The sequence below is a fragment of the Lepidochelys olivacea genome (assembly GCF_965140295.1).
Source record: "Lepidochelys olivacea isolate rLepOli2 genome assembly, chromosome: 11".
NCBI classification, from domain to species: domain Eukaryota; kingdom Metazoa; phylum Chordata; order Testudines; family Cheloniidae; genus Lepidochelys; species Lepidochelys olivacea.
This window is the reverse complement of record NC_140421.1, coordinates 57,341,037-57,362,776: the sequence shown is the minus strand read 5'-3', so window position 1 is coordinate 57,362,776 and position 21,740 is coordinate 57,341,037. Positions and strand designations below refer to the sequence as shown.

General features: G+C 37.7%; 1 protein-coding gene across 5 annotated transcripts in view; it reads left to right on the top strand.

Moving 5' to 3' along the window:
* SF3B1 (splicing factor 3b subunit 1) overlaps nt 1-20,170 on the top strand; it is a 39,650-nt gene extending 19,480 nt beyond the window's left edge. For 2 of the 5 annotated variants that reach the window (XM_084643462.1, XM_084643463.1), the window contains 20 exons: nt 3,491-3,658; nt 3,876-4,110; nt 5,316-5,528; nt 5,908-6,029; nt 6,850-7,047; nt 7,149-7,250; nt 7,772-7,951; nt 8,598-8,684; nt 8,864-9,134; nt 10,369-10,514; nt 10,615-10,761; nt 10,924-11,049; nt 12,017-12,238; nt 12,731-12,913; nt 13,017-13,128; nt 13,217-13,337; nt 14,290-14,421; nt 16,473-16,745; nt 17,821-18,037; nt 19,687-20,170. In XM_084643462.1, the coding sequence (XP_084499588.1) occupies nt 3,491-3,658; nt 3,876-4,110; nt 5,316-5,528; nt 5,908-6,029; nt 6,850-7,047; nt 7,149-7,250; nt 7,772-7,951; nt 8,598-8,684; nt 8,864-9,134; nt 10,369-10,514; nt 10,615-10,761; nt 10,924-11,049; nt 12,017-12,238; nt 12,731-12,913; nt 13,017-13,128; nt 13,217-13,337; nt 14,290-14,421; nt 16,473-16,745; nt 17,821-18,037; nt 19,687-19,845 (3,414 nt within the window). In that variant the 3' untranslated portion in view covers nt 19,846-20,170. Of the gene's footprint in view, nt 1-1,883; nt 1,954-3,490; nt 3,659-3,875; nt 4,111-5,315; nt 5,529-5,907; nt 6,030-6,849; nt 7,048-7,148; nt 7,251-7,771; nt 7,952-8,597; nt 8,685-8,863; nt 9,135-10,368; nt 10,515-10,614; nt 10,762-10,923; nt 11,050-12,016; nt 12,239-12,730; nt 12,914-13,016; nt 13,129-13,216; nt 13,338-14,289; nt 14,422-16,472; nt 16,746-17,820; nt 18,038-19,686 lie in introns of those variants that run through there. The other 3 variants (XM_084643464.1, XM_084643465.1, XR_014713603.1) reach the window with 3 other exon arrangements.
* The last annotated feature ends 1,570 nt before the right edge of the window (nt 20,171-21,740 follow it).

Sequence of the window (21,740 nt, the reverse complement as noted above, 5' to 3'; positions counted from 1 at the left end):
TTTCCAAAGCTGGCTACGGTAGTGCCATGCGAATGCCTGTTCTCACTTTCAGGTGACGTAAATAAGAAGCAGGCAGTATTATGTCCCGTAAATGTAAACAAACTTGTTTGAGCGATTGGCTGAACAAGAAGTAGGACTGAGTAGATTTGTAGGCTCTAAAGTTTTACATTATTTTGTTTTTGAGTGCAGTTATGTAAGAAAAAATCTACATTTGTAAGTTGCACTTTCACGATAAAGAGACTGCACTACAGTACTTATGAGGCGAATTAAAAAATACTATTTCTTTTATCATTTTGAGAATGCAAATATTCATAATCAAAAGTAATATAAATGAGCACTGTACACTTTGTATTCTGTACTGTAAATGAAATCAATATATTTTAAAAAGTAAAAAAAATCCAAAAATATTTAATAAATTTCACTTGGTATTCTATTGTTCAACAGTGTGATTAAAACTGCAATTAGTTTTTTATCACAATTAATTTTTTTGAGTTAATTGCGTGAGTTAACTGCAATTAATCCACGGCCCTAGTTTTTAGTGCTGTTTTCACTCCCTTATTTTCCTTGTGTGTCAGCTATCTGGGGCTTTAATAAGCTGATTGTTGCACTTAATTTTTTCTTTCTCTGACAGGCAGTCAATTTTACTAGATTTTTTTTTTAACAATCTGTTGTTTGAGCTAATTAATGCCTCTTGCATTGCTCTTATTTATTTTTCTACACAATAAAACCCAGATCGCATCCCCACTAGCATATTCAGAAGTAATCAAGCCATATCAAAATCCCTATTTCCTTTTTAGTGGTTTTGACCAAATCATCCATAATCCAGTTATTGAAATCAGATTGTCACTTTGCTTGCAGCAGCCAGCACAATTATTTACAGACTCTGTTCGTTGGAAGGGCCCATTTCCTTCAGAATAGCTGTGAAATCTTCTTGGGGGAAAATTGCATATAGTGGTGGTAGTTGTCACCACCTGACCTCCCATTTGCATCATTCATTTGATTACTAAGGGTTTTACTGGGTGTGATTGTACGAGTTATACTGCCATAACTGGGTTTCATTATCAAACCATGCATTCTCTTCTTTAATCCTTCGGCATCCTCTTTAACACTTTCACTGTAACATTTCACAAACCCAACTGTTTAATTCCCTCTGAACTCTTCAGTGTTCATTTGTGCAAAAGCTCCTTTTAACTCCTCATTCTCTTTGCTTAAATCACTTACTCATCTCCCAAAGGGACACATTTCTCAGACGAATTCTTTTGGTGGCTCTAAACTTATCTTTTGTGGTTTTTTGCTCTTACTTCTTAACTTAGTATACTTTGCCTGCAAAAGCTGTACTCACTAAATACAGTCTTAGACAGACAGCTGCTTTTTACTTTAGATTCATGCAAATAGGTAACTGGCATTGTGTTCTCCTTGACCTGTCAGGAATCTTTTCTATTTAATTTGTTTCCTTCTCCACAACTTTTATTTACTCTTTATGCTTTATACATTCATCCCTGAAGGTGACACATTTTGTTTGTAAAGTTTTAGCCATCAGAAACAATCCTTGAGAAACTGCTGTCTTGATTTGGGCTTTCTTTGTTTTAGGGGGAAAGAAATAGGTTTTTATTTTTTCCATGGTTGCCAGAGTGTCTTATTTTTTTGAAAATTTCAGTGGCATTCAACAGACCTCTGGTATGCTTTGCCAAGCATTCATTTTTTATGTACTTCTTTTTTCCCTGCTCTCTGGAGTTCTTTTCACCTGATCCCGCTGTCCCCTTAATACTTCTCTGGAGAGTCCCTGTGGTCTGCCCTTAGATTTAACCTACTTCTCCAATGTGGTGTGAAGTTCTTCATATTAAACCCTTAATTCCTTCCAATGCCATTTTCCTTAATGCTAGGTTGCGACCCTCACACTAATGGGTGTATATGTTACCTGCTCCAGACAAACGGATCCGAGTTGCTGCACCAGTAAGTAGTGGTAGCCTCTGAGACCTTATCTGCTCAGGAGTATGTTGGGGTGGCTTCTGAGACATTATCCACTCAGCCTCGGAGACCTTATCCACTTGATTCCCAAGAACTCAGTTTGACTCAGAACTTATCACTGAGTTTTCTTTATTGTATACAATCAAACTACACTTGAGTTGAACACGCAGAAGCATAGGGCCTGGGTATAGTGCATACCACATATCTGAAATTACAGAGCAAAACTCTTCCTTTGTATATATTTATACATTATATTGCATTTACTATACATTGCATTACACGTTTTGAGATTGGCTTGGTTATTTTGTAGGAACCAGTTCCTGTACAGCACGCTCTGTCCATGCACTGTTCATGTATGACTTACTTTTACTTCATCTTACGTTCCCAACTTACCTTAGCTATTGTTATCTTGTCCATTGTAAATGTTGTGTGGGTGTATCTTAAGTGGTACAGCCATTCTGTTTCCAGCCTACTGATCCATTTACCTCACTAATCCCGTCTCTCAAGAGATGAAGTCTCACTTACGTCAAACCAGGCCTACAACATTTTGCAGTACTAAGAACTCTGATGTGAAACCGACATTGATTTTTGGTCAAAGATGAGAAAAACGTAAAAAGTACAAATGTTTAAAAGTTGATATTTAAAACTTTCTTTTTTAATAACCAAAATAATGGTGCAAATTCCGTGTGTATGTACACACACACGTGTCCCTTGGCGTCAATGGAATTATGCTGATTTACCCCACTTGAGGATCTGGCCCATGTTTTTTATGTTGTCATCTTAATATTTATGTACATACTGATAAGTTAAAATAAAGAGTTCCATATGAATTATATATCCAACTTGTCTAAAGCAATCTTCTTAACAATTAAGATCAGACATAATGCTAACTCAAATCTAAATTATTAGCTTCAAATATTGCATGCTGTGATATAACTCATTTAAAAATATTTTTAAAATAATACTTTTCTAAGCACTTGGGTAAAGAAGTTGTTCGGTTGAGGCAAACGTGTAGTAAACTTCTTAAATGTACACTGTCTTACTGATCACATATTGAAAAGTATTCTGTAATTAATCACTTTTAAAATAAAATGTGATTTAACTTTCCATTTGTAATACATCTACAACCTTTTAGAGAGACAGTGGTAAGACACGTTTGGCATAAAATAGTGGTTTTGTAAAAATCTAATACCAATATAGGTGTTTCTCTGAAACCTTTAAAAACAATCCAGTGAAAACTTTTTAAAAAATAAATATTCAGCTGCAGAATGCTGAACCCAAACATTGCAGTGTTATGCTAGTGTAGGGGAACTTGAAATTAAAATTGACCCAGAAATTGATTATAAACAGTGTCAAAATTTCATCGTCTAAGCTGAGAAAAATGCAAAAGGAAACAGCATGAGAGTAAATTTGACTGTCTGTTTTAGTAACCTACAATATTACCCTAAAGAAACTTGTTTTGAGAATTATTTTTAACATAAGAGTGCCCTTCTAAGGAATAAATTCTCTATTTTTTTAACAGAGGGAAATTAGGCAACAACTAGCAGAAAAAGCTAAAGCTGGGGAACTTAAAGTCGTCAATGGCACCTCCTCCCAGCCACCTTCAAAACGCAAACGGCGTTGGGATCAAACAGCTGACCAGACTCCTGGTACTACTCCTAAAAAACTATCCAGTTGGGATCAAGCAGAGGTAATTATCCCTTTATTGGTTCACCTCTGTGTTGTAAAAGCTGTCAATGTTTCCAGCAAGTCTTTGGAGTTCTACAGAAGCTCTTGGCTTCTATAGATGTCGCACAGACTGCACTTTTATTATACTAAATAGAAATTAAGTACTTACCTTTTACTGTACAAAATAAAATCAAAGGTAGCTGAGGAGTTTTAACAGCTTGTGCTTTTGTCTTGGTTAGACCCCTGGACATACTCCTTCTTTGAGGTGGGATGAAACTCCTGGCCGTGCAAAGGGTAGTGAGACTCCTGGAGCAACCCCAGGCTCAAAAATATGGGATCCTACTCCCAGTCATACACCAGCAGGAGCTGCAACCCCTGGACGGGATACACCTGGTCATGCAACTCCAGGCCATGGAGGTGCAACTTCCAGTGCACGTAAAAATCGATGGGATGAGACCCCCAAAACAGAAAGAGGTATTTCTGAAATTACTAGAATTGATAGAAAGGTCTGGATGGGTAATGGGATAAGAACTTTTAACTTCAGGCTGTCAGTATGAAAGCAGGTCAGGCCAGAAGTAGGGAAAAAAGTTATTGCTCTTTGATATCCAGTGGCTGATGTCTTTTTCAGTTGGGGTGCTAGTAGGCAGAGTTCTGTCACAAAAAATTCACCCCTCATGGTTTTAGTAAAGGAAACTAAGGCGATGCAGTATGCGCACTGCATCAGCATGGCAGTATGCGCACTGCATCAGCCATAGCTATGCCACTGTAACCTTATAGTGTGAATGCAGAAGGGGTTTTGGTGTCGCTGTAAGAACTCAGTCTCATGGAGCGACAGCAGCTAGGCTGACAGAAGCATTTTTCTGTCAACTTAGCTGCATTTACATGGGGGAAGCAGGTCAGCATAGCTACAGTGGTATGGATATTTCATACCACTAAGTGCCACAACTGTGTTGACCTGTGTTTAAATGTACACCAGAGCTTAAGAGTCTTTTTAGTAGTGATACTGCACTATCCGCTGCAGCTGAGGCTTTTGAAGCATGCTGACAGGACAGAGAAGCTCACATTATATTGTCTTTTATGGATATATAGAAAATGTTGCTTATAATGTCAATTGGGCATGTTTCATAAGATTTATGCATTTATACCCCTGTTTGCTTTGACAAATTTTATTCACCTATTAGACTATAAAAAAAATCTTTGTCATATGTTAAAATATTTTTACAAAGCAAGTATTGGAGTGTTCAATATATAAAATATTCAAGTTCTTTCAAATATGTTGCAATGATATCTAGTACTGATTGCTCAGATGAAACCAAAGAATATAAAAAAAGACAGACTCTTTTCCTCCCTAAGATTAAATTATTGTGTACATTCATTATATTGGTGGTAGCCTTTAATATTAAGGATGAGGGAAGTTTTTGGTTACCTGTTTGGTATCTTTGTTTATCTGATCTACCAGTGGTGGAGCTTGGTGTTTCTGTTAGTATGTTGTTATGGGCAAGGAGGTGAAAGAGTGGAATGGAATAGTGTAAGGGAGATCAGATCTTGATATTGTAGTAATGTTTCCCTTTTAGAATGTTTTGTTTGTTTTTCTGACTTTCAGAAACTTTAGGATTTTGCTTGTAAGATCTGACTTGCAGCCATCATAATCTGAAAAAATTGGGCTTTTATTTTTATAGATACACCGGGACATGGCAGTGGATGGGCTGAGACTCCTCGTACAGATCGAGGTGGTGATTCAGTTGGTGAAACCCCAACTCCTGGAGCAAGTAAAAGAAAGTCACGTTGGGATGAAACACCTGCTAGCCAAATGGGTGGTAGTACTCCCGTTTTGACACCTGGCAAAACACCAATTGGTACACCAGCCATGAACATGGCAACCCCTACACCAGGTAAGATTAATCCATTAACTAAGACTTCTGTTTTCTATCACTTCATATTAAAATGTAAAAATAATGTAGATTTATGTAGGCATCCCTATTCTGCTTTTTGACTTTGGAAGCCCAACTTTGTATTCTGAATGTCTGTAGCAATTGAATTCTGGCAGGGAACACAACAATGTAACCTCAAAGTCTGCTGTGAATGTTTGTTGAATTGATAGGCAAGAATTGCTAGACTTTCCTGAAAGTTCTAACTCAAGAGATTGGAATTCTGAGGCCAGTTCTGTACTCAAGTGCTGAATATGTCTTAATTCTTAATAATTGTCTTAAAATATTAAAGAAAGTACCCTTGCAGATAAAAATTAAAATACTTTCTTTTCCATAAATGTAGGTCATATAATGAGCATGACTCCTGAACAGCTACAGGCATGGCGCTGGGAAAGAGAAATAGATGAGAGAAACCGGCCACTATCTGATGAAGAACTGGATGCCATGTTCCCAGAGGGATATAAGGTAGTTGATCTGAGTATATCAAAGCAGTCTGTCGCTATATATGCTGTAACATACTGGTAATACATTTTCCACTCAGAATATGGATTTTAACAATAAAATAAATGTTATGATTTGAATGTTTCACACTAAATACAGATGAATTCATGCTAACTTTTGTTAATTTAGTTACTGGTATTTTATAAATATCCATTAGAAGGGGAAAACTTAAGAGTTAAATTAAAAGGAGGGCAGTTTTTCTTCTGCTTCACCTTAGGGAGCTCATGCTGATTTCAGAAGGAGTTCCGTATGTGGAATGGCTACAGAACTAGAGCCCATGGCGTGGTAAAACAGATCAGACAGAGATTGAAAACTGTCAGTAAGACAGTATTAACATGCTACATTTAAAAAAAAAACCCACTTCTTTTAATATTCATATCAATCACTTCATAAAGAGACATTTAAAGGCTAAAATTTCATCTCTCATGAGAACTTTACAGTAGTACTTACGATTGTTAGGACTCCTCTTGACATCATTCCTGTACTTTCAAGTCCAACAGCATGTACGCAGTTCCAAAGAATTTGTAAGATCACAGTTACTTAATTTACAACAATACAAAGGTAGACTCAAAAACATATACTGGAAGACTGTCACAAATCAGTAGAATAAACAGTTAACATGACAGATACATGTATCAGTCATTCCCTGTTCTGAGGCTGTTGTGACTGTCAGGTAATGTTATTTTTAACATTCTGCTTTGCAGTCTGAAAATACTTTTTAGATTTTAGTGTTCAGATGTCTGCCTTATTTCAGTGCATTATTTTTATCTTTATTTCGCTTCAGGTTCTTCCCCCTCCAGCTGGTTATGTGCCTATTCGTACTCCAGCTCGCAAACTTACAGCAACTCCCACACCATTGGGTGGTATGACTGGATTCCACATGCAAACAGAAGATCGGACCATGAAGAGTGTTAATGACCAACCATCTGGAAATCTTCCATTCCTAAAACCAGATGATATTCAATACTTTGATAAACTACTGGTAAATGAGATTTTATTGATACTGATTTAATGTCTCCTTATATGGGGCTGGAGATGGTAGAAAAACTGTGCATTAATTAATATATTTGGAATTATTTATAGGTTGATGTTGATGAATCAACACTTAGTCCAGAAGAACAGAAAGAAAGAAAAATAATGAAATTGCTCTTGAAAATAAAGAATGGTACACCTCCAATGAGAAAAGTAAGATATTCTTCTGATGTGGACATACCACTCTCCTTTTCAAATACCGTAATTTCCTTCCCATTTATTTTAGGATCCAGTTTCAGCTTTTTTCCCTAGAACTGCCCATGGGCTTTCTCCAAGCTGCTTCTAAAGGACTTTTATTTGTCTGTTGTTTTTTCCTTCTTCTCATCTAACTTTTGTTTTCTCTCTGTATTGTTTTTCCCTTATTTATGCCTTAGTTTTTCCCCCTCTCTAAATTATATATTGGTCACAACTGTATTAAATAATTCAGTAAATATTTCTATTTTATAATAATTACATCTATAAAGCATATTGTGACACATTTATATGAAGGATGTTATATTTTATTGTATCTTAAGATCATTGTTCCAAATGCATTTCTGGCAACAGCATGCATAAATAATTTGAAATCAGTAGAAATGCACTTGATTATGGCTTGATTTTGCTCATTACATAGAAATGTTGTGTTATTTTGGTTTCATTCTGTGTGGTTTAATTCAGAGGGGTTTCTTTTTTAGGCTGCTTTGCGCCAGATTACTGATAAAGCTCGTGAATTTGGAGCAGGTCCGCTGTTTAATCAGATTCTACCTCTGCTGATGTCACCAACACTTGAAGATCAAGAACGTCACTTGCTTGTCAAAGTTATTGACAGAATCTTGTACAAACTGGATGATTTGGTCCGACCATATGTACACAAGGTCTGTTTCACTGAAATTTACTTAAATATGTAATATTGGTTTTATGAATGCAGTCTGTACTCTTTACTGAGTGCTTTATAATAGTTACTTTTCTGTGGCTCATATTTACAGATGTTTATGCATCTGTGCATTTGAATCTTCATTTTTTTAAAAAAAATTTACATTATTGGTAGGAGTGCACAGTTAGAGATACTGTCCTTTTTATAAGTACAGAATGTAATACTAAAATGCTTTTATATAGTCATTTACCAGATTTCGTTTGCAGAACATCTTTTGTAAGTTGTATGAATAACACATCAAAATATAAAACTTAAAAGCAAGGCAGTCTGGAAGAGTTAATTGTACATGAGTGTGCTGGAAATAAAAGATTGTGGTAGCTGGTCCGTGCAATATCGCTGGTATTGGCATCCTGTCTTAGAGGAGAAAGGTAGTCTAGAAAATCAATCAATGTTGAATGAGGGGGTAAAGGATTATTAAGGGAGATGGTGATCTTTTGAATTTAATGAGCGTGGGAGCCATGGAATCACCATGTTAACCAGCCTTTTCTTAGGGCCAGAACTACTGAAGTGGACAATAATACTTGAGTTGAGAGATATTCATTAATATAATTTGAAGTGTTAATTTGTTCATTTGTTACCCTTTTCAGATTCTTGTGGTCATTGAACCACTACTGATTGATGAAGACTACTATGCGAGAGTGGAAGGCAGAGAAATTATATCAAACTTGGCTAAGGTAGTAACACTGCAGCATCCTTCCTTTTTGTACTGAATGTGATAGTGTTATAGCTAAAATGTAACTGTAACTATGTGACCTGGAGTATTCTGCTTTTTAGTATTGAAAATGTAATGGTTATGTGATAAGAAACTTACAAACCCAGCAAAGTATATATGTTTTATTTTTTTGTCTTTCAGGCTGCTGGTTTGGCTACAATGATCTCCACCATGCGACCTGATATTGATAACATGGATGAATATGTCCGAAATACAACAGCTCGAGCCTTTGCTGTTGTCGCCTCTGCTTTAGGCATTCCTTCTCTGTTGCCCTTCTTGAAAGCTGTATGTAAGAGCAAAAAATCCTGGCAAGCTAGGCACACTGGCATCAAGATTGTACAGCAAATTGCTATTCTTATGGGCTGTGCTATCTTGCCTCATCTCAGAAGTTTGGTTGAAATCATTGAACATGGTATGTTCTGTTTTTTGTTAAATGTTTTCTCTAGTTTGTACTCAAATTCTTGAATGTCAGTTCTAGACTTTGTAATCTAATAGAGACTACATCAGAGTATTCGTCTTTCCTTTTTATAGTTTTTTTCAAAGATTTTGGTCTATAGCCTGGTTTAAATAACTGTAATAAACCTTTATATGTGAGTTGTTATAGCTATAAAGCACAGAAGACAATAACTTGAAAATAACTAGTACTTCTAATTTCTTTTGGACTATTAATCCTTTAGTTCTTATGTAGTATAGTTCTTGCTCTTTGGACCATGTTTTGACTAGTAGATGACAACAATACTGTTTGACTGTGTATAACTGCATATTGTCCTGCGTTCTCCATCTCTCAACAAGTCTTGTATAATTTAAGGTATTCTCTATATTAGTGGTTAAATTACGGAGAACGCTTGGGTTTCAATGAGCATCGTGCGAGCCAATTCTAATTGAGGAAGTTTTCTTTATTGATACAATAACATCCCCATGTATCAAGTTCACACTACCGCACTTAGGATGATTTGTATTGTAATTGCTTACTTGTTTTAGTGAAACATCTGCTGGTCAATTTTAATCGCTGTATTATGGAGCTCTTGGGACTTCATTGTTGAGAAGATCTAGAATTCTAGGGAGTGAAATGTTTTAAAATCCACAATAGAGGCACTTCATAGGTTGTAAATAATCCACATACTTTTTCTGAAACATTTTAAAAAATCAGCTTCTGAAGTGTTAGAGCACAGCCTGATGTAGTTGGGTGGTTTTGTTTCAATTCTGGTTTTTTTCCAGGTATTATAAAATAACATGAGGTTTTTCATCTGGATTTCCCCTGCCCGTGACTTCTCTACAATGATTCCTTTTTGTTAAATAGCTGCCATGGAAGCAGCACTTGAGTACTTTTCCTGAAGAGGCCTGAATCTGGAGACATTTGAAGCTGAAACTCCTCATTGTTTTTGATTTTTAGACATTTAGAGCAAACAGTTCTCTGTGTAAACAAGACTTTTTTAATTCCAAAATAGATATTGAAGGTTTGTGCCAGGAAATGCTGAGCACAAGATGGAAGGGAAAAGTGGGGGGCATGCTTTTACACTTTAACAAAAGAAGGATTTTATTTTCTCTTTCCTGTCCTCTGGCACACATTCCCCCATTTTTCCACAGTAATTCAAGCTCTGTGTAATGGTGTAAGAAGCACTTACTGAATATGACTTGTTTTCCAGGTTTGGTGGATGAGCAGCAGAAAGTGCGTACTATCAGTGCTTTGGCTATTGCTGCTTTGGCTGAGGCAGCTACTCCTTATGGTATTGAATCATTTGACTCCGTTCTAAAGCCCTTATGGAAGGGTATACGTCAGCACAGAGGAAAGGTATGTCTCTACAATCTGTTTCTTTGCATCTCTTTATTTTGAATGTAAACTGCTGTATATATTTTAATACCCATAACAAATATATTATGTATTATAATAGGGTCTGGCTGCCTTTTTGAAAGCTATTGGGTATCTTATCCCTCTTATGGATGCTGAGTATGCCAACTACTATACCAGAGAAGTAATGCTAATCCTTATCAGAGAGTTCCAGTCTCCTGATGAAGAAATGAAAAAAATTGTGTTAAAGGTATGTCAAAATCACTTAAACACTGTCAGTGTAATGTTTAAAGTAAACTTGATATTACTTGTGATTTGGATCAATAAAAGAATCTGTCATTTAATAAGCATTCTTCTAAAAACAAAAAATGGTCTACAGCATTAAAACTGTTGCACTTTTATTCCCTGTTAGGTGGTAAAGCAGTGTTGTGGTACAGATGGCGTTGAAGCAAACTACATTAAAACAGAGATTCTGCCGCCATTTTTCAAACACTTTTGGCAGCACAGAATGGCACTGGACAGAAGAAATTACAGACAGGTATAGTTTAGTTTGGAAAAGATTTTAAACTGCTTTGAATTAAATTTATCAAATGGTATATATAAAGATGTTTGTGGTGGTGAATTTATTTTTGACTTTTTCAATGTATCTTGAGACGGCATTCACTTTGGGCAGAGACACATTGTGAGATGTGGATAGATGGTTAAAAGGATCAGCATTCTTAAATGGTATACAAAACATTTTGCTTCTAGTTTACCTGTTTGAATACCAGTCTCAGTTGGTAGTACAAAAGTAAGTACCATCTGATGGCTCATTTGTGCTATGTAAAATGACTGGTTGGTTTCCGTTTCTAGCGGATAGGTGTCCCCACCGCAAAAGTGTTACCACTGTTAGCTCAAACACCCACGTTGACAGTCTCAGAGAAGACTTAAATGCTTCACTTTCCATGCACTCTAGAATTGGTCCTTCCAGTTGAGAGATACTAACATGGCAGTGTGTTTTAAATCATTTTCAGTCCATCCTAACAGGAAACAAACTCTGGAAATTCACACTACCACTGCGAATGACAAAAGTGCTCAAACTCACATTTAAAAAAAATAGTGTTTAATTATCTGGGTAATACATCCACCTCACATTAGTTTAAAAACAAAATGTTTTGTAATTTTTAATTATCTATGCAAGGAAAACTCTCCCACTCCCTGACTTGAAGGCAAAGAACAACCAAGTGGATTAGTCCATTTGCAATAATTTTTCTCAGGATATAGACAAGAATCTGAGATTCTGGAATTTTTTCTGCTTACCCACAACCTTGAAAATGGCTTTCTGCAACTTGGTTGTTGCCTCAGGAGGTTTATTCTGTTCTTGAGAGTAAATTATACCAGCATGATGCCCTTTCTTTTCTTGTACCAGGCAAAGGATTTCCCAGATCATCTTAGAGGTTTTAGGAAGTCTTTGTAAACTCTCTCTCTCTGATTATTTTGCCCAAAGCTATATTTTCATGTTTCAGCTGGTTGATACAACAGTGGAGCTGGCAAACAAAGTTGGAGCAGCAGAAATTATTTCCAGGATTGTGGATGATCTGAAAGATGAGGCTGAGCAGTACAGAAAAATGGTTATGGAAACAATTGAGAAAATAATGGGGAACCTGGGTGCAGCAGACATTGACCATAAACTAGAAGAACAACTTATTGACGGTATCCTGTATGCCTTCCAGGAACAGACCACAGAGGTATTGTTAGAAGATGCTCTTAGCAGTTAAAATATTTAATTTAATCTGTTTACACTGTTCTGGAAAAAATAGTATTTACACTTGAAATCCAAACAAGAATTGCATGGGTTTTTTAATTGGAACAAAGAGCACTGAAATTTGTAAGGCAGTTTTGGAATATTAAAGTGGCAAATATTATAAAGGTTGTAGGTACGAAAGTTGTTCAATAGTAAATGGACAGTTGATATAAGAGAGACAAGGTGGGTGAGGTTATACCTTTTATTGGAACAACTTCTGTTGGTGAGAGAGACAAGCTTTTGAGCTTACACAGAGCTGCTCTTTGAAAGTTTGTCTGTCTCTCCAACAGAAGTTGGCCCAATAAAAGATACTAGCTCCCCCACCTTGTGTCTCTAATATCCTTGGACCAATGTGGCTACAACAATACTGCATGCAATTAGTGATGTAGTTGATCTTGCTTTTCTAACTCTTTTTTTTGTTGTTGTTGTTGTTCAGGACTCTGTGATGTTGAATGGCTTTGGCACAGTGGTTAATGCTCTTGGCAAACGAGTTAAACCGTACTTGCCCCAGATCTGTGGTACAGTTTTATGGCGTTTGAACAACAAATCAGCCAAAGTTAGGCAGCAGGCTGCTGACCTGATCTCACGTACTGCAGTTGTTATGAAGACCTGTCAAGAGGTATTCATTTCTCCCATTCCTCCTTTCCACAGAAAGTCATTTTTAAATGAAAGAAAAGTGAGAGAATTTTTGTTAACTTTTACATCTTGTTACTTGGTTCTAGGAAAAACTGATGGGACACTTGGGTGTTGTCCTGTATGAGTATCTGGGTGAGGAATACCCTGAAGTATTAGGCAGTATACTTGGAGCACTTAAAGCCATTGTGAATGTTATAGGTATGTGGGGTTTTTGTATCAGAAGCAAGTGGGGAGAGGGGTGGGTTTAAGAGAATGAGACTTAATAAGGTGTTGTTCTGTTGAACAGGTATGCACAAGATGACGCCACCAATCAAGGACCTGCTGCCAAGACTCACACCTATCTTGAAAAACAGACATGAGAAAGTACAGGAGAATTGTATCGACCTAGTTGGTCGTATTGCTGACAGGTGAGTTGTTGTGGTATACTTCTGAAACGCCATGACATGTTAATTGCTTACATAACAGGTCACAACATTTACCCATTTTTAATGTTTGATAATTTAGTTACCAGGTTTGGGATCTGGATTTTATAAATCTTTGGGGCTATTGGAGTTCCTTAAGCTTTATTACAGGGGTGGCCAACCTGAGCCTGAGAAGGAGCCAGAATTTACCAACCTACATTGCCAAAGAGCCACAGTAATAAGTCAGCAGCCCCCCATCTCTCTCTCTCATTCACACACACTCACACACACCGCTCCCAGCACCTCCCGCCCATCAGTCCCTCCCCGCATCTCGTGATCAGCTGGTTCATGGCGTGTAGGGGGGCGGGGGAGAGGAGTGAGGGCATGGCAGGCTCAGGGGCAGGAAGGGGTGGAGCGGGGGCAGGGCCTGTGGCAGGGCCAGGGGTGGAGCAGTGAGCACCCCCCCGCACACTGGGAAAGTTGGCGCCTGTAGCTCCAGCCCCAGAGTCGGTGCCTAGACGAGGAGCCGCGTATTAACCTCTGAAGAGCCGCCTGTGGCTCCGGAGCCATAGGTTGGCCCCCCTGCTTTATTACAAAGATTGTTCATATTAACAGGCCTTCATGATTAATAAAATGAAATATGTAGGTACAAAGTATGACTGATCAGGTATATATTTGCAGTCTCATATACTATTTAAATGATATTATTTGCTACTGTTAGTCTTTAATTGGTTTGTCAGTTTACATATACTTGATGCAGACCATAGAATGAAGCTTAATTCCCTATGTGGTTGTGTACTCTTATAACAAAAATTCACATAGCCATCCATTAACTGTTAAAAAGAGAGAAGGTGAGCCTGTGTTCCTGTGTTAGTAGCATAGGTGTACATCCTGTAATCTGTTTTTTGCTTTAAAAAGGTGTGACTACTAAAATACCTGCATTCCCTTTCTTATCCAGGGGAGCAGAATATGTTTCTGCAAGGGAATGGATGAGGATCTGCTTTGAACTGCTGGAGTTGTTAAAAGCTCACAAGAAAGCTATCCGACGAGCCACAGTAAATACTTTTGGTTATATTGCAAAAGCTATTGGGTAAGTATGTTGTCTTGATACTGATCAGCATGTGTAGGCCCTTTCTTAGAACGGTGGTAATTGTGGGTTTTCTTGAAAAAAAAGAACAATGAATTTCTTTTGTTTTTAAAATTTTCAGCCAAATTGTTGTGTACAATAGGTTTTTTTGTACTTCATTTTATTCACTTTGTAGGAGGCAAACTACAATCCGTTACGCTTCAGTAACATATGCTGTTTTAATAGACATGGGGTTGGTCTACATTACAACGTTAAGTACATCATAGAATATCAGGGTTGGAAGGGACCCCAGAAGGTCATCTAGTCCAACCCCCTGCTCAAAGCAGGACCAGTTCCCAGTTAAATCATCCCAGCCAGGGCTTTGTCAAGCCTGACCTTAAAAACCTCTAAGGAAGGAGATTCTACCACCTCCCTAGGGAACGCATTCCAGTGTTTCACCACCCTCTTAGTGAAAAAGTTTTTCCTAATATCCAATTTAAACCTCCCCCACTGCAACTTGAGACCATTACTCCTCGTTCTGTCATCTGCTACCATTGAGAACAGTCTAGAGCCATCCTCTTTGGAACCCCCTTTCAGGTAGTTGAAAGCAGCTATCAAATCCCCCCTCATTCTTCTCTTCCATAGACTAAACATCCCCAGTTCCCTCAGCCTCTCCTCATAAGTCATGTGTTCCAGTCCCCTAATCATTTTTGTTGCCCTTCGCTGGACTCTCTCCAATTTATCCACATCCTTCTTGAAGTGTGGGGCCCAAAACTGGACACAGTACTCCAGATGAGGCCTCACCAATGTCGAATAGAGGGGAACGATCACGTCCCTCGATCTGCTCGCTATGCCCCTACTTATACATCCCAAAATGCCATTGGCCTTCTTGGCAACAAGGGCACACTGCTGACTCATATCCAGCTTCTCGTCCACTGTCACCCCTAGGTCCTTTTCCGCAGAACTGCTGCCTAGCCATTCGGTCCCTAGTCTGTAGCTGTGCATTGGGTTCTTCCGTCCTAAGTGCAGGACCCTGCACTTATCCTTATTGAACCTCATCAGATTTCTTTTGGCCCACATAGCTCAGGGCTGTGTAAAATTTCCTGCCCTATGTGATTAATTAGGCAATTTAAGCTCTAGTGTAGACACCGCTAGGTTGATGGTATAATTTTTCCATTAACCTAACTACCACCTCTCCATCCCCTTGCATCGCTGTATTAAGCGTCTACACTACAGCGCTAAAGCTGTGCCACTGTAGGGTTTCTAGTGTAGATGTACCCTAGCTTCGTAGGGCAGACATGATCAAAGTACATTTTTATGTTCGTAGAAAGATAAAGTTAAGTTATAGCCATCTTTTTCCAATGCTTGTACTAGAATGGTTCTAATTTTATAGGTTTTTTATTTTTCTGATTGAAAAATTGGAGTAAATGGTACATTCAGGTGCTTCCTGGGTCCTTTCATACAACCTTGTTCTTGAGATTGTGGTTCCACAAATCTCTTCCGTTAGTGTTTTCTGTAATAAATAACTTCACCAAAGAAATAATTTTTGCTGTTAATTTGTATTACCAATTTATAGTCTTGTCAGAGTGTAGCGTGAAGCTTAATTCTGTATATTAGTCTACATGTTCTTAGCAAATGGTCAGACATCCAAATAAGCAATCTGTTCAAAAACAGATACAAGGTATCTAGAAGCCCTAAAATTGGGACCACATCATACAAGCACTGTATGAATATACACCCTAATCCAGCTAACACTTAGCATGTGTGAAATTTTCTGCAAGAGCATAAATGTTTGCAGGATCAGGGCTCTAGTAACAGAAAATTCTTACTCCAAAGAGTGTACTAGCTAATTTGAGGCAAGATAAACAACTGAGTTCCAAGTGGTGAAGGATGGATGAGGGTCATGAAAAGATCACACAGCTATTGCACAACTCGCTGCCTTCTGCTAGTTCCAAATCAACTGTCTGTCTCTGAGATACAATCTATTATTGACTGACTGGTTTCTGACATTAAAAGTAACTTAGTACATATTTAGATCTTTTCACTGACAAACTCCTGCATTTTGTCTCTTCCAGACCCCATGATGTGCTGGCTACACTGCTAAATAACCTGAAAGTACAGGAAAGACAGAACAGAGTATGTACTACAGTAGCAATTGCTATTGTAGCTGAAACATGCTCACCTTTCACAGTACTGCCTGCTCTGATGAATGAATACAGAGTTCCAGAACTGAATGTCCAGAATGGTGTATTAAAATCTCTTTCTTTTCTGTTTGAATACATTGGAGAGATGGGAAAAGATTACATTTATGCTGTTACACCACTACTTGAAGACGCTTTAATGGACAGGTCAGTAATTTATCACTTTAGGATACTTGTTGTCACATTCAAGTTCTTCTTGTTACATTAAACACGCTTCCCTCCCATACCTGGTTCCTCAGTAGCAGAAAAATGTACATGGAGATGATTGCTTCCTCAAAAACATTAATAGAATAACATATATATTTTAGCTTGATGTAATTCAAGCCAACTTTCTCTGTGTTCCAAACAACTATACAATCCTTTTTTAGTAATACCATTGAAGACTAAAAGTTTGCAAAATGAGATAATTACAGAATGACTCAAGATTTACCATATTAGGACAACTTTTAATTAGTTATTTTTCTAGACTACTGAGCAATGTTAAATGATAGTAATTTCTCCTATGAAACTGTTAGATGATTTTTTATTAGCTGATTTGAAGTGTAATTTCTCTGCCCCATGCTGTTTGCAAGGAAGAATAGAAGAGTATCATCAACTTTTTAGCATTCTTTGTGTCAGAAAAGCATTATTATTAGGGCCCTACCAAATTCACAGTCCTTTTTGGTCAAGTTCACGACCACAGGATTTTAAAAACGGTAAATTTCATGATTTCAGATTTAAATGGCTGAAATGTCAAGGTGCTGTAATTATCGGAGTCCTGACCCAAAAAGGAGTTGGGGGGGGGGGGTCCACAAGGTTATTGTAAAGGGGTTGCAGTACTTTTACTTTGGCACTGCTGGTGGTGGCGGTGCTGTCTTCAGAGCTGGGCTCCCGGCCAGCAGCCGCCGCTCTCCAGCTGCCCAGCTCTATGGCAGCATAGAAGTAAGGGTGGCAATACCGCAACCCCCCTAAAATAAATTTGTCTCACACACACACACACCCCAAACTCCCTTGGGTCAACACCCCCAATTTTTGAAACACTGGTCTCCCCCATGAAATCTGTATAGTATAGGGTAAACGCACACAAAAGACCAAATGTTATGGGGGTGGCACCAGATTTCACAGTCCGTGACATGTTTTTCATGGCCATGAATTTGGTAGGGCCCTAATTATTATGATTTCCAACAGAAAGTTTTGTTTGCAAGTGAACTTGTTAAATAAACAGGTTATGTTTTCTTTGCAGAGACCTTGTACACAGACAAACAGCCAGTGCTGTGGTGCAGCATATGTCTCTTGGAGTATATGGATTTGGCTGTGAGGATTCTCTGAATCACTTGTTAAATTATGTGTGGCCCAATGTGTTTGAGACATCTCCTCACGTCATTCAGGCAGTTATGGGAGCACTGGAGGGCCTAAGAGTTGCCATTGGACCGTGTAGAATGCTGCAGTATTGTTTACAGGTATGCTTACTTACGTTGGGGCGGCAGGGAAAGTAATTTGTCAAACCTTGATACTCAACAAGGAGGAGACTTCTGGAAAGGAGAAATCCCAAAAGTGTGTTAAGGATGATAATGGATATCAGCTTTGGTGTTTGCAGTGTAATGTTGCCATACGCCACAGAGGTGGGAGAGTAATAGTATATTACTTTGTGATTCAAACTGTATTTGAAATATTGTATTAAGTTCTGCACACTTTGTTTACATATTTCTGGTCACAATATTTAGGGAGTTTAGAGAAGTGAAACGAAAGTAATCATGGGGCTGCAGAAAAACGTGTGGGGAATGAAAGATGAGGCTGATGAAGGGAAAAATAAGTTTAGTTTGACTAACTTGTGAGGGTATAACCATCTGCAGATCCTTGAAGGTAAATACGAAGGGCTGAGAGGAACAGTGGGGGTGTGTAAGAGAAAATAGTGAATGAAATTAAATTGAATTTAGGTTAAATCTCAGGAAACAAACTGATAGTGATTAGTGTTAGCACGTAGTCTGTTCATCCCTCAAGACAATTAAAACCAGATAGCTCAAAGCACTGGAAAACTATACTGTAAGATAGGAAATATTCTCTCAGCATTGGGTTTGAATGTTGTTTATTAGTGAACATTTATGTTATGGTAGCACCCAAAAGCCCCATTGCTATACTGTCACAGACAATAGATACTCCTTGTCCTGTGGGATTTGCAGTCTAAAAGACAAAACAGATGAAAGGCAGGGGATGAGGATATAACATATAGGGAACTGAATACAGCAAGGAACTGACTCTGCTTCTTTAGTTGCATGTCTGGTGTTTTGTTTTGCTCTTTAAGATGGTAGGGTGAGGAGTTAGTAGGAATAAGGGAGTAGGGAAAAGGAAAGAAAGCGAAAGGGGACATCTCTGCCTAGTCTGTTTTATATTCTTAATTTGTATTTTCCTCACTTAAACTACTAAGCAATAGATTAGTATTTCCCTAGAGCCTTAAAATTCTACCTGTTCTGCAGTGAGGGGGTAATAATAAAAACTTAACTCTTGTATAGCACCTCCATGCGTTCATCTCTGTGCTGTACAAAGGAGAAACTGAGTAGCATTATCCCCACTTCACACTTGAGGAAACTGAGGCACAGAGAGGTGATGTGACTTCCTCTGGGACACCGCAAGTTAGCACAGCCAGGAACAGAACTTGGGTCTCCTGCCGATGTCCCGTTCAGTGCTAGCACTTCATCTGTTCTTCAGGGTGAATTCCACTGTATGAGTTTCTGGTTGTTTTGCTTGGGCTCTTCACCTTTCTAAAAAGAGCAAAACAACCAGAAACTCATACAGTGGAATTCACCCTGAAGAACAGATGAGACTTAAAGGGTGCAGAACTCCTAAATTTGAATATTTCCTTTGTATATGAAGTAATGACAAATCATTGTTTTATCTTCATTAGAAAGTTAAACAAGAATAGCAGTAACAGGAGAGAGTTCACTGTGTTTTCTCAGCTCAGACTTTTAGTTGGCATTTATTTTAATAACTAAACTCGATTTAAAATAATTGCTTAAGTTTTTTGTTTTATTTTTACTATTATGCATAGCCCAAATACCAAGTCTGTAATGTACAAGGCTTGTTTATTTTATATTTTGTTTTATTTTCCTAGGGTTTGTTTCACCCTGCCAGGAAAGTCAGAGATGTGTATTGGAAGATTTATAATTCAATCTATATTGGCTCACAGGATGCCCTGATAGCACATTATCCAAGAATCTACAATGATGAAAAGAACACCTACATTCGTTATGAACTTGATTACATCTTATAATCTTATTGTTCAGTCATTTGTGTTTAATGCACAGCTGTTCCACACTTAAACTTGCTTCGAATTTGGTGATGTAAAATTTTAAAACGTTGCAGATCAGTCTAGAGCTGGTCAGAGGAGGAGCTAGAAATCCATTAGCATGATTTTTAAATAATCTGTCCTATTTTTATGTTAAACAGTTAAAGCCAGTAGTGACCAAGAACACAGTGTGATTACACAATGTACTGGAGGGATTTCATTTTGGATTCATCTTTATGAAGATTTAGATTTCATTCCTTGTGTTTAAAGGGGATGTTTATTTGAGAAATAAACATTTGTGTATAAAATACTAATTTGTGTGTGTGTTTTTGGACAGAGAGGCTTGTGAAGCGAATCTCTTTGATAGATTGTTAAGCATTTGTTTATGTAAAAAAGGTGGCGTAAATTTTAACCCTCATTTTGTTATCCCCTAGTTTTGAATAAATAAGAAAAATGTACAAACTGTAGTTGATGTGTGTCTTTTATAATGGGATAATGAAACTGTACTGTAGCTGGTTGCCATAGTTTTCACATTCTATTTGCATGGAAACCATGGCTTTTAGTTACTGCTTGCTGTCAGATTGCTTCACTCAAAATTTCATGGCTGTGAAGATTAAATGTGCTGTCATTGTAATAAAAAAATGAAGATTTTTCTAGATGGTCTAAGTAAAAATGCGTTGTCAGTTGAATGTGAACGTGAATCTGTTTCATAGCCTTTTAATCGGTGTACCTGCCCAGGATGAAAGTGACCAGTATAGTGCTTAGGTCTGATTTAGGCTAATTGGATATTTGTCAGAAAAATAGTATCTGTAGTACCGGACTTGAGGCAGCTGCTGGGAGTGCTGAGCAAATGGACAGGAATTATTGGAATCATTTTGTCCTTACCAGCTGCCGGTATATAGGGGAGGGTAGAAGAAACACCTTCCCTTATTCCTGCTCACCCCCAATTATACATACTCCAGCAATAAAAAATAAGTCAAGAAGGACATATTATAAAATGGAGACATGGAAAACCACACAAAACATGGGATGATGTCCTGACATTGCCATGTAAGGTTATCATTGTGATGATGCCGTTGCAGCCTAATGAAATAGTAGGATGAAAACAGCAGTGGTGTGAAATCAATGGCATTATTTTGTGAGTGATTTACACTCCATTCTATGATCAGGTTGCATTCTCCTTTCATATTTGAATTCTAATGGTCTAACAGATTTCTTTCTGCTGTTTGTATCAATGCACAACATTCTTTTTCCTGTTTAGCATATAAGCAACTATTGTTTATCCTAACTTTCAAGGACACTTAAATATCTCATCTGAATTATGTCATTTTTTTAAAAAAAGTACTTGTGTGTTAGAAATTTACAACCCTATTTCTGGGGCAGATCATTACTTGTTACCTTTTCTGACAATATTGATTTTTTGGGGGGAACTGAAAATATGACCACAATATTTCTACTTGCACTAAGTAGCTTGTCACTATGGAATTTATTACATGACAACAGCTGAGAGTTCTTGATGGTGGCTTTATAGTTCAGGAGCTCTTCTCTTCACAGAACCACAAGCAACATTTTTATATAGTGTCACTTGAACTTGTTTCTAGCTTTTTCTTGTTCAGCAATGCTTTGTTTGCATCTCTGTAGGGCTCTCACTTTGATTTCAAAGCATTATACAAATACGATAATGCAATTAGTCTTTCAAGAGCCCTTTTAAGTAGGTCAGTGTAAGTCTCCATTTGACTGGGGAGGAAGGGCGGAACTGAAGCGCAGTGAGGTTAAGAGACTTGCCCAGTCCTGTGTGTTAACTATACCATATTTTCTAAGATATTAATATGACAAGTAAACCCATGAGATTATTCAGCAGGAAATGGAAACTAGCAGTC